The 13,030-nt window shown below is 34.6% G+C and overlaps 1 protein-coding gene across 1 annotated transcript in view; it reads left to right on the plus strand.

Moving 5' to 3' along the window:
• Positions 1 to 13,030, plus strand: part of CNTN5 (contactin 5) — a 551,533-nt gene that overhangs the window by 432,132 nt on the left and 106,371 nt on the right. The window contains exon 10 of the mRNA XM_065730018.1: positions 6,774 to 6,955. Within this exon, the coding sequence (XP_065586090.1) occupies positions 6,774 to 6,955 (182 nt within the window). The remainder of the gene's footprint in view (positions 1 to 6,773; positions 6,956 to 13,030) is intronic.

The following is a 13,030-nucleotide window of genomic DNA, read 5'->3' on the forward strand; positions in this document are numbered from 1 at the left end:
TTTAAAATTCATTTTTAACTCATACTGAATAAGAATTGATATAATAAAATGCTAGAGTAGGATTGGATTTTTCTCCCATTTTTCAAGCTAGATTGATTTCTACCCTCCTTTGTGTAGATTTTCTCTTGAATAAACTTTATAATGTTGTTACAAATATTGCAGTCATTCATAGTAATGCAATAAAGATTCACTGGTAAATTCCAGGTAGTACTCCCAGGTCTCATTGTGCCTCAGTCTGACTAAGAGCTTCATACTTACATTTTGTTATTTAGATTTAATTATTTTTATTGCATGACATTAGGAAAATGGAAAATATCAACCCCAGCAAGCTGCAAGTCCCTGTTAATAGGACATCAATCTTGAAAAATCAGAATTACCAGTCCCTTCTTTTTCTCTCTGAGGACCATCAAAGAAAACTTGCAAATGTAACTGAATACTTTGGTAATTTACACAACTTTGATTTATATTAAAAGCCAAAGGAGAATTTTTGTAAATGCTTGCTTGTAGCTTCTACACAAAGGTGACCTGTAAACTGAGGACAAGAACAAAATGTTTTTGCTACAGAAATCTGCCTGCTTCCATTTATGTTCCAAATTTACTATCCAGAAGTACATATGTTGGATTTCTCTCTGTGTCAGAAGTCTAAAAGATCAGAAGAAATTTATTTCTTTCAACTATAAGTAGTTGCTCCTCATAGTTTCCTTCTCCTCTACTTTACAGTATTGTCCATAAATAAATAAAATCACATAGTACTATGTTGTACAAAATCTTAAAAGCATAAACCATCAGTCTCACTGTCTTCACTCTCCATAGCAGATCAGCAGACTCAAAGACGTCTTGTACACTCCATACACAGTATTTACATGTGATGCTCCCTTGTGGTACATATGTTGAATTTGAAAGAAAAGATAAGACTGATACTTTGGTCCTCTGGAACTGATCTTTACACATACCTTCAAAGCAGAGTTTAGAAATTCTAGATTACTGTGCCAGCTACAGTTTGAGACAGATGAAAATAACATAGAAGGCCAAGTATAAAGCATTTTTACATAAGGTAAGAAAATAGAGCTTCTATGATACTGTGGCTGAGAATCCATATGAACATCAGTTAAAAACATCACCTTCTTAAACAAATTTTCTAAATTAAAATATCTGTGTCCTCTAGCTTAAATTTGTCAATTCTTCATGCATTATCTGCTATGTTCACACAGCATGTGTCATAAACGATTTTTACTTCTCAAGTTTACTCATACATTCTTGACAATAATCATACCCAAGTTAATGGCTTATGACATCTTAACTCTTTTTATGTCTTCAAAGTGGACATTTTGCTACAAATTTAAAGTATCTCCAGTCAGCAAACTGAGATAGGGATAATACAAAGACTAGAAAAAAAACCACTGGATGAATGAGTTAAAAAGTGAGCTTACTTCTGCCCATACTTAACAATAGTAATAGCATATTCATTATTCCTCCATTCCATGATGTAACATCTATTATTCATTGATGACTATGTGTAGTAAGAAATTTTGCAATATGAACAAGGCTGAAACCACAGAAGGGGTTATTTAGAATTTAACAGAAAAATTGTAATTTTCTAGCCTTAGTGTTATGATTTCTGTAAGAGTAATTGCCATTTTCCAACTTCTAAATGTTGAGACAAAATGGAACAGATTGCACAGAGAGTTGGTAGATGCCACATCCCTGGAGAAATTCAAGGTCAGGTTGGACAGGGCTCTGAACTCCTAATGTAGCTGTGGATGTCCCCGTTCATTGCAGGGGAGTTAGACTAGACGACCTTTAAAGGTCCCTTCCAACTCAAACAACTCTAAGATTCTATGATTCTACTTTGTATAAAGAAGTGTGTTAGTCTACTAAATCTCTGCATTTGAACAGAATAAAGTTACATGGGATACTAAAAAAAGGGGTGAATATTTAACATTCATCTCTAGCAAGCAATGGAAAGAATTTCAGGATATTCCTTAATATTTTAATCCTACAAAATTAGCCCATAATAATTAGAAGATATTTAACACAGCTGCAAGGCTAGAAGGCATAAGGACAAACAGTTATTTTCTAATTGTAAATACACTGGCATGAAGAATTTTTCAATATACATTATTACGTGGACCTGTGGGTTTGAAGGAACAACTCAGAACAGTGATGTCCGTTAAAACATGGTACTATAAACGGAATTTGAAATTGCAGTAGAAAGTAAAATATTTCAAAAGAGGATGACAATTTGCACCCAAAAAACTTGAAAAATTTATTTAAAATATAGCTGAAAATTAGGAACTTAAATCCATGGAAAAGGTATTTTAAGCTTCCAAATATTACTTCAGGTTAATTTGGTAAAAAAAAAAAAAAAGTAAATAATTTCTTCATATATGTTTTTCATAGCATTTATATTTCTAATGAAACTTGTGATTTCTCAAAAAATTCAAGAGCATTTATCTTAAGTAATATTTTATTGAAATGTTACACTTATGATCTCTTCTAGATATAAATACAAAACTATATTTTCTTTGAATTCCATGTGAACAAAAACACAGTAATGGCTATCACAGTCACAGATGAGCTCTTTGGATTTATTTTATGATCAAATAAATAAGAATTGGAATTGGGTATAATTAATTAATTTTTTTTCACTCCAATGATGTTAAAATTTACCAGCAGTATTCCCCACTTTCCAAAAGTTAGAAGAAACCTTGTCTTTTAACTTAACTGAAAGTTGTATTAAGGCACTCATAGGACTTAGAAGTGAGCAGTTCTACTTATTCAACAAGTAAGCAATATTCCCATACATTATCTGCTTAGTCAAAAAATAAAAATGAGTTATAATTGTTATAAGATTTAAAAATTTCACACATTATATTGAACTCAATGTGATACTTTTATTGTCAGTTCTCTTAAAAAAATAAATAAAGCTGTGGATCATTTGAAAAGATGAACAATAGGTGCATATTTTAGTTAGCTTCCATGGTAGCTTTTGTGAGTTTTCTAGAACAGACATAATTTTATTCCTTCACACCCTTACTCATATATTTTTCATTCTTTCATTTCATACTCACACAAGTCACAAAGGAGAAATAGGTATAGATACATTTTTATTTCAGATGTAAAATTCATACCTCACTTGTGAGTTATGCAATGAAAATAAGAAGCTTCATTAAACAGAGCTACAAGTTGATATGAATAATGATTTGCAGTTTGGGAGTGCTTTCCAAAAAAATCATTAAATCTACACACTAAAGTAATTTTACCTCTTTGAAAATCTCCACTTACTACTTCATACTGGTGAAGAGAAAAGTGAATTTTTAAAATATGTTTCCTAATGACTTAGAGAATGTCTAGTTTCTTTTTTACTTCCAAGTCATGTTATACACACTTATTTCTACAGCATATACTAAAACAAATTTCAAAAATTTAAAGGAAATTTAAAGGAAATTTTATAAACACTTGAACTTCAGAATAATCTTGTAACTGCTGAATGAGACAACATTAAAGGTTTATATCTTCATTGTTTTATGGAAATATATATCACGAAAAAAAAATCATTTATCATTCTCTTGAACTGAACCAGTTTTCTTCCAAGACAATAGAACCAATACTTTCTTTATTTTTTCCTCATTGTTTTTACTGTTACCCCTCTGTGCAGCTGTGCCAGTGCTCCGTCACTGCACTGTGAAGAAGTTCCCACGTAAATTTGTGCAGAACTTCCTATGCTTCAGTTTGTGACCATTTCCCCTCATCCTATCACCATACACTGCTGAGAAGAGTCCAGTCTCATCCCTTTGATTCCCACTCCTTAGATACTTACAGACATGGATCAAATTCCCTCTGAGTCAACTATTTTCAAGGCTGAACAGACTCAGGTCTCTCAGCCTTTCCCCATAAGGGAGGTGTTTCAGGCCCTTTATCATCTTTGTAGTCCTCCACTGTACTCTTTCAAGGAGATTCCAGTCTTTTTTTTACTGGGGAGCCCAGAACTGGACACAATACTCCAGTTGAAGCCTCGCCAGGGCAGACTACACAGGGGAACACCTCCCTTGACCAGCTGGCCTAGCTCTTTTTAGTGCACCCTAGGTGCTTCAGAGGACTGGAGCACCTCATCTGTGAGGAAGGGTTGAGAGAACTGGTCTTGTTTAGATTAGAGAAGAGAAGGCCCTGGGAAGACCTAACTGTGGCCTTCCAATATTTGAAGGGAGTATATAAACAGGAGAGGGAACAACTGTTTACACAGGGTGATAGTGATAGGACAAGGGAGAATGGCTTTAAACTAAGACAAGGGAGATTTAAGTTAGATGTTAGGAGGAAATTTTTCACTCTGAGGGTGATGATGAACTGGAACAGGTTGCCCACAGAGATTGTGGATGCCCCATTCCCAGAGGCATTCAAGACAAGGCTGGATGTGGCTCTGTGCCTAGTGGTTGGTGATCCTGTCCATCCCCCCATGTAAGTGGGGTTGAAACTAGATGACTGTTGAAGTCCTTTTTAACCCACGATTCTATGTCATGATTCTATGATATGAATGCAACTGGAATATCAAAATGGTAAAGAAAAAATAGTAGGTTTTATTAGTGTTTCATAGAAAGAGGTATCCTTTTATTTTTAGTATTAAAAATGGAGCAGGATGGAGTACTTCTGTCAGATAAAAATGAAAAGTTCTTCATGTATTTCTTCTGTGGAGACCAGTAATAAAAAATCATTTTGAAAAAACAGAGCTATAGGAACCTTTGAAATTAATCCACACATTCAAAATAAAGTATCTTTTGCCAAGTAATCAACACAATAAGCTATTTTCTGGGCTCCCCAGTATAAAAAGGACAGAGATCTCTTGGAAAGAGTCCAGCGGAGGGCCACAAAGATGGTGAAGGGCCTGGAGGATCTCTCCTATGAAGAAAGGCTGAGTGAACTGGGTCTGTTCAGCCTTGAGAAAAAAAGACTGAGAGAGGACCTGATCCAGGTTAATATCTGAGGTGTGGGGGACAAAGCGGTGAGGCCAGACTCTTTTCAGCAGTGTGTGGAGACAGGACAAGGGGGAACGGACAGAAACTGCAGCACAGGAGGTTCTGCACGAATGTGCACAAGAACTTCTTTACGTTGAGGGTGACAGAGCACTGGCACAGGCTGCCCAGGGGGGGTTGTGGAATCTTCTCTGGGGATATTCAAGACCCACCTGGATGCCTACCTGTGTGACCTGGTGTAGGGAACTGCTTTGGCAGGGGGGTTGGAGTCGATGATCTCTTGAGGTCTCTTCCAACCCCTATGATTCTATGATTCTATTAAACAATTCTCTATTTCCAATATGTTCAAACAAATAGTGGATAACATTCCAGAAACTGTACATTAGCCAACAATCTTTGTGAAAGTTGTAGTGCTTATAGGCTCAGTGAATTTCAGCTATCTGTGGTATTCAGGAGATATTAACCTCCATTGAGAAGTCTTTGTATTTTTGAATCTCAATAAGGCGTTTGAATTTGGAGCAACTCTGCTGAAAGTCTCAACTTCATTTATTCACTTCCCAAATTTTCACTGGCTGAATAAAAGGTTGAACTATAAACACAAGTGGTTGCCATGTCTATTTGTTGAATATCAAATTTGACAGTTTTAAATATCGGGAAAAGTTTTTATTTTTACTGCAGATTCACACAACTACAACAAATCCCATCAATTGATTAGAGCAAATTATAGTAGAAGTGAATAGATGCTTTAAATTTTAATCTCTGCTAAATGTATATCCCAATCTAAACTTTCACTAAGTCCAACTGTATTTATATCCAAGTTAAGACTAGAAAGCAATTGAAAGAAATAAAATATATTTTTATGAGAAAATAAACATGTAACTGTTATATTTTATTTTATGATGTTCTTCTATCTTTTTGAATATCCAAAGTAGTCTAGTTCTCAACTCACAGTCAAAAAATGATAGTTCTTTTTTTTTTTTCCCTTAAACATCTATTGCCATATTTAGAGAAATGTGCCAGAAGACCATGGAAGAAAATCCTGTAAAATGTCTGAGGAGCATTTGGTCTAAAAAGTTGAATGAAATCAAACACTAATTTATTACTTCCCTCAATATTATTGTAAATGACAAATCTGAGCTTTCCCATAGTCCTCTGTGAAAGTTACAGTGATAAACCCTTCCACTCTAGGGAACAAGTATGTAATTCAGTTAGAGGTTTTAGTACCATGAATATGTACTGCCTACCAAAACAGTTTTATAACTTAAAAAATATTATAACAGAAAAGATCTCCAGGACTTTGGTTGCTTTATTTTAGCCAAGGTACAATGTTAATGAGATCCCACTTATAGGCAGATGTGTCACTTACTGATCTTCAGTAAATGACTGCAGGTCTATAGTAGGAAAATCAGGAAGTGGTGGAATTTTCTCAGTTAATCCAGGGTTTGAAGCTGTTATTTTCTTTTACAGAGTGAACATGTTCAGGAGTAAAGTATAGAGTATTGAAGAAGCTCTAAAGAGAGCACTTCTAATGATTTACTTGATCTCAATAAAATCTTGGCATCCCTTGTGGATGAAACAGTCTCAATAAAATCTTGGCATCCCTTGTGGATGAAACAGACAAAATCCATGTAAGAAACCATTTGTTAAAGATTCCCTGCAGAAAGTGAGCTATATCAAGCATATATGAATTTCATTGTATTATATTTTATTGCTCCTTAGATTATTAAATGTTTAAACTACCAGATAACAGAATCTACATTCTTAATAGTAAAAGAGTGCTAACAGAAATTTTACTAAATATTTCAGCCCTGTTCCAACAATCTCTTGGAAGAAAGTTAATGGTCATAATCCAAGTAAAGCCCGACTGAGAAAATCCCAAGCTGTTCTTGAAATACCTAATGTTCAGCTAGAGGATGCAGGGATGTACGAATGTAAAGCTGAAAACTCACGTGGAAGGAATGTCTTCAGAGGACAGCTACAAGTGTACAGTAAGTGTAACTGCACATGGTATTATCCAGCAATGCTTTGTCCAAGGTTTTCACAATATGTGAAGAATGCTAAGATCCAGAGAAAATAAATAATTTTCTTCTGAAATCAAATCATGATTAATTAAGAAATATATTTTGTTTCTCGGTAATGAATTGAAGCCTGAATTACAAATCAAATTGACTTCCTCAAAGAACTAGCCTAAAATTTCATTTTTCCTGATTCTTAGGTTTGTTCTTTTTTTTTTTTTTTTCCTTTTTTTTTTTTTTAATCACAGATTGGAAAGGACATCTGGAGATCACCTAGTCCGAACCTCTTCTAAAGTAGGTTCTCTACAGTAGGTTGCACACGAATGTGTCCAGGGCAGGTCTTAAAGATCTCCAGGTTGGGTGACTCCACAATTGCTCTGGGTAGCCAGAGCCCCATCACTCTCACAGTATAGAAGTTATTCTGCATAATCATATGGAATTTCTTGTGATGCAGTTTATCCCTGTTTCCTGTTATGCTGTCACTGGAAGCTGCCCACTTGACAGTCTCCTGTTAGAGATTTATTCAGATGTTTATAAGACCCCCTTTTAGTCTTCTCTAGGCTGAACGATCCCCTTTCCTCAAAAAGGAGATGCTTGCAGTCCCCAATAACCTCTGTTGTTCTCTACTTGATTCTCTAAATGTTTCTTGTCTTTCTTAGTATCATGGAATTGCAGAATCTTTTGAGTTTGAAGTGACCATTAAAAACCAGTCTAGTCCAACTCCTCTGTGATGATGAGGAACACCTACAGTTAGATCACGTGCTCAGAGCCCTGTCCAGCATTGCCTTGAACATCTCCAAGGACGGGGCATTCACCACCTCTCTGAGCAACCTGTTCCTTTGCCTTGCCATGCTCTGAATAAAAAATTTCTACCTAACATCTAACCTAAATCTACCCTCTTTTGGTTTAAAGACATCACCTCTTGTCCTGTCAAACATTAAAGAAAGAGGCCCACTTCAAATTATATAATTTCTCTGTTCAACAGCTGTATGAGACACATATTCTATTTCAGTTAGTAAAGTCTACTATTATATTTTAAATTATCATATACATAATTCAAATCAATATATGAATCAAAGTTTTACCTATCTGCATTAGTAGGAAGCAAGTTCAGAGCAGGTGACAGAGAGCTTTCAAGTGGAGGAGACTGGCAGCAACCTTCAGCTCAGCAGAGCAAGAAATAAAAACTGTTAATTGCCCCCTAAAGTAACTTTTCTTGGCCTTGAGATGATGTACTCCTCAGTGAATCTCTCATATCAGAGCATTCCTAAAAATAACATTAGTGTCTCTACAAACCCTGACATCTCATTCCAAGGATGTAAGATGGTTTGGATAAGAAAGTTTCTAGACATAAAATGTTTAGCCAAAGTTTACTTTACAAAATTATCAGCTTCTTCTGCTGAGAGCTGATTCACCAGGATATAGGAGATTTACTTGAAGCAGCATTTGCTGATACACCTTTTGGTCATAACAACAGTTATCATTAATAGTTTTACTTAAAAGCTCATTTTCTTTTTCATCTTATTTCTCCAGGAAACAATGGTTATTTTATCTCAGAAACTCAGATATGGACCATCATTCCTTACCAGGGAGTCCTTGCAAAATTTTAGAACAAACTGTAGAACCAGTTGTATCATATTATGGTCTCACAATCTGCATGTCTCTGCAGGAGCAACCTGTCTGTTTGAATCTTCATTTTATCAATTGCATCCGATCTGGGTAATCACAGAGTATTTTGGAGAAAGTCCACGGCACTAAGTTTGCCTGTCTGGTCGGATTTAGTCACAAACTACTGATTTCTTACCTGGTGCTGTAATCTAGATGCACCATGACTGTTTGACACAATTGATACTTCAGATGTTGTTCAGAAAGTGGTATTACAGATGCTGACAATTTAAGATTGATGTAGTCACAGCTCTTGGTGGAAATTCAGCTGTAGACAAAGTCATTAAAATATAATTTTTATAATGCAAAACATCTACATATATTTGACTGCAATCTATTTTTGAGATTGTGGTTTTCCCCAGTTGATCCACTCATACTGTCATTTAGATGAAATTTTATTCAAGCTGAATATGATTAACAGATGAGAGCACAAATGATACAAATTGGGTGGAGACACTGGACATTAACTTTTTGTAGTCCTGGCTCCTTCACAACTTCTGATTACTTCCATGTTCCCAATGGTATCTGCTCTGTGCAGTCCCTGCTTTTTTCTCTCTCTGAACTTGTTGTGTTTGTTTAGGCGTTACTTACTCACAAGTACCAGCAGAGTGGTGATATGAGCTAGACACTGAGAACATTTCTTGCTATTTTCCTCTCATCTGGATCAGTTCCCTGATCTTGCTCACAGCAGCATTGCAGAAGCAACTCTGCTGGCACAGCAGATGGTAGGTCTGACATAATGTGGCAGTGGAATAAGCAGTCAAGGGCAGGAATATTCTGTAATGTAGTGTAATGGACCATCCAATTTTTAAAACCATTTTAATAACTTCTGTATAAAAACTGTATCCACCAGTCACTGCAGTTTAGCCCCAGATACTTACAGTGAAACTAGCTAAAGAAGGAAATATTTGTACCTTCAGATGAAATTAGTTATCTTAACTTTCTCACCTTTTTTCTCCTACTTTATACTTTTCAAATGTTGACAAGTTTATAAAATGATTTTTTTAACGCCAGACGCTTATTCACATTTTAGGACACTATCTGAAGTCATCTGTCTACATAAAATTTTCTCTTAAATATACTTTCAGCCATTTTCTTTTTAATTATTTGAGAAAGTAGACTGAATTTTCTGCATCTTATCTTTTTTTTTTCAGAGACAATATAATAATTTACCTGTAAGCTTGCTGTTTTGTTGCCAATGTCTTTTCATAAAATATTTTTATATCCTCAAATAAAACGATGCAGAATTGCATCATTAAATAAATCATATTTTGGACCATCATTTCAAAATTTTGGCAGTCCTTTAGAAAGTTATAGCACAGTACCCATGAAGGTCACAGAATAATAATACACGTCCTCCTATACTTAGATTTACGCCCCAAATTCTTTTGTACAGATAACAGCTGTCAAACATCCATTTTCTGCCCAACCACAAATGTTGAATGTAGAAAAATAATAATAGTTTACTTCTCAAATCTGTTTAAATACACTTTAGAATTTATATTTTCTAATTCAAATTAACTGCAATTATGGAATGAGGTTTTCCATGTCTTCATGTATATCAGAACAATGCTTAATTTTATTTTCTTTTTTGCTAGAAAGAGAAAATAATGCATCAAGTCAGAGGTTGTAAATCCACATTTTTCTTTCAATTATTGACAATGTTTATGAACAAGTGTTAAATATTATGGAGAAAGGCTCTTGCTAATGAGCAGAGATTGAACTCTGTTTTCCTGTGGCAAAGGATAACATAAAGAGGAAGGGAATCCAAAATGTATGCTAAATATTTATTTTAATTATGCATTTAGCTCTGTTCCAATTACATCTGCCTATTGCTTTGCCATTTTATTCAGAATTCTTTTACTTCACCTAAAGTGTCATTACCTTTGCTGATAGAGAACTTAAAAATTATGAATCCTAAGGCTATTAAGGAAAAAGAATAAATATTTTTTTTTAAGAAAAAGAATAAATAAATAAAAATAAAGGTAAAAATTATCCATGTATCAAAAAGAAAAATGTAATTGATACCAACAGATCATACAATTATGATTTGCCCTTGCAATGGCATGGCTAACATGACTGCAGAGGCCAAAGCATAGGAATGGTGGTTTTCTGCCCAGAGCATCTCTTCAACCAGGATTGGTGAGGCAATATTTAAGTCTCATCATGTTCACTATTTAATTTTTAATAGTCTTGTTCATGGTGACAAAAAACTCCCTATAGAAAAGTGAGATGGTATCATATATATTTTGGGTTGCATAGTAGTAGTTTCAAAAAAAAAAAAAGCAAAATCAGAAGTGAAGTATGAAGAACATCATTTCAGTGCCACTTTGAAATTGCATGATTTTTAGGCACCACTGGCTAACTTGTATGATTTTTTAGGTACTCATTCAGCTGCCACCTTTTCCAAAATCATATTAGATTACTCATTTTCAAAGTAAGCGTTTCTCAGCCTGCAGCCATACTGAAACACTCCAAAAGAGCATCAGCTAAACATTGTAATTTAATTACATTCTTAGGACAATTACTAGAAAACAAGTCAGCAGAGACTCCTTCAGACTGCTTTAAAGTATTACATGGGATCTTTTGATTAATACAAAAATCCAGCGATTCAGTACAGAGAAACGTTTATGAAACATCCCTTGACATTAATGAGAATATAGAAGGTGGAAGCAGTTGGTTTTGGCCTTGTTGTGGAAGTGAGGCTGGCTCTATCATGTATTTGTTTTCCCCCAATAAAAGGGAAATGAGTGATTCTTTTTATGACACATGACCTGTTTCTGACAACTATCAGGTCTGGGACTCTGATGCAGACTGTTCTCTGCTTAGGAATGATAGACATCCCTTTCACTGTCTTTATAATACATGCATGAGAAGTAAGCTACAAGCAGTTTGTCATCTGTCATGCCTCTTCAAATCTTTTCATATCTTTGATTGGTGACCTGTCAAATGACATCTAGACTCAAAGATTTATTTTTAACCTTAGTTCCTTGCATTTAAACACGTTATCAATTATCCAACAATTGATAAAGGGAATCTGCAATCACAGAACTGAATTTCTACTTATTCCAAGTAGAAGAATTTTATATTCTTTTAAAATGAAGTTCATTCCCTATTTATTCTCTACCATTGAAAATCTATATATCAAGTATCTTTAAGTTAATTAGTTTGATCTATTACCTTCTCTGTAATGAAAACTGATATTGCTACAATGTGCCCAATTATACCAAACTGATATTGCACAATGTGCCTTTTAAGCAAATATATCTTTAATGAATGCATGTGAATACTCATTACTTCACTGACTCATACAAAGTTTTTTAAATGATATAATCTTACAAACAGATACTTTATTGGCCACTGAAGATTTGCATTTCTACAATATAGTCCCTACTTTTTAACACATTATTACATGAAATCCAGATATTAATAATCACAAGCAAAACTAACAACAGCCTACCTTAAAAAAGAAAGAAAGAAAGAAAGAAAGAAAGAAAGAAAGAAAGAAAGAAAGAAAGAAAGAAAGAAAGAAAGAAAGAAAGAAAGAAAGAAAGAAAGAAAGAAAGAAAGAAAGAAAGAAAGAAAGAAAGAAAGAAAGAAAGAAAGAAAGAAAGAAAGAAAGAAAGAAAGAAAGAAAGAAAGAAAGAAAGAAAGAAAGAAAGAAAGAAAGAGAGAAAGAAAGGAAGGAAGGAATTCGGAAGGAAGGAAGGAAGGAAGGAAGGAAGGAATTCGGAAGGAAGGAAGGAAGGAATTCGGAAGGAAGGAATTCGGAAGGAAGGAAGGAAGGAAGGAATTCGGAAGGAAGGAAGGAATTCGGAAGGAAGGAAGGAAGGAAGGAAGGAAGGAAGGAAGGAAGGAAGGAAGGAAGGAAGGAAGGAAGGAAGGAAGGAAGGAAGGAAGGAAGGAAGGAAGGAAGGAAGGAAGGAAGGAAGGAAGGAAGGAAGGAAGGAAGGAAGGAAGGAAGGAAGGAAGGAAGGAAGGAAGGAAGGAAGGAAGGAAGGAAGAAGGAAGGAAGCATTTCAATATTGACTTGCCATGTAAATCATATTAGTGTTGAATGTTGGAAATTTCATGTAGGTTTTTTTATTAAAAGCATCAAAAGCATTATCTCCCTTGAAACATGAATTAAACTCAAGAAAATAAAAAATAGATGAGCGACTACCTTACTAATTCCTTGAAAAATAAATCATGGTTTCCCAGTAAACTGAAAGATTTACATGAAACTCAGAAACTTTAATGATACACATCCTTGCTAAAATTTAAGTAGTTTAGATCTTACAATGTTACTAAATATTTTATTATGATTACAAGGAAAATGTCCTTAAATCCAGTAATAATGAATGCATTCATATGTATTACTGTAATTCAATCCTTTGGACGTTA

Source organism: Cyrtonyx montezumae, unplaced genomic scaffold (assembly GCF_038088225.1).
Source record: "Cyrtonyx montezumae isolate F1298 unplaced genomic scaffold, pur_monq_1.0 scaffold_12, whole genome shotgun sequence".
NCBI lineage: Eukaryota > Metazoa > Chordata > Aves > Galliformes > Odontophoridae > Cyrtonyx > Cyrtonyx montezumae.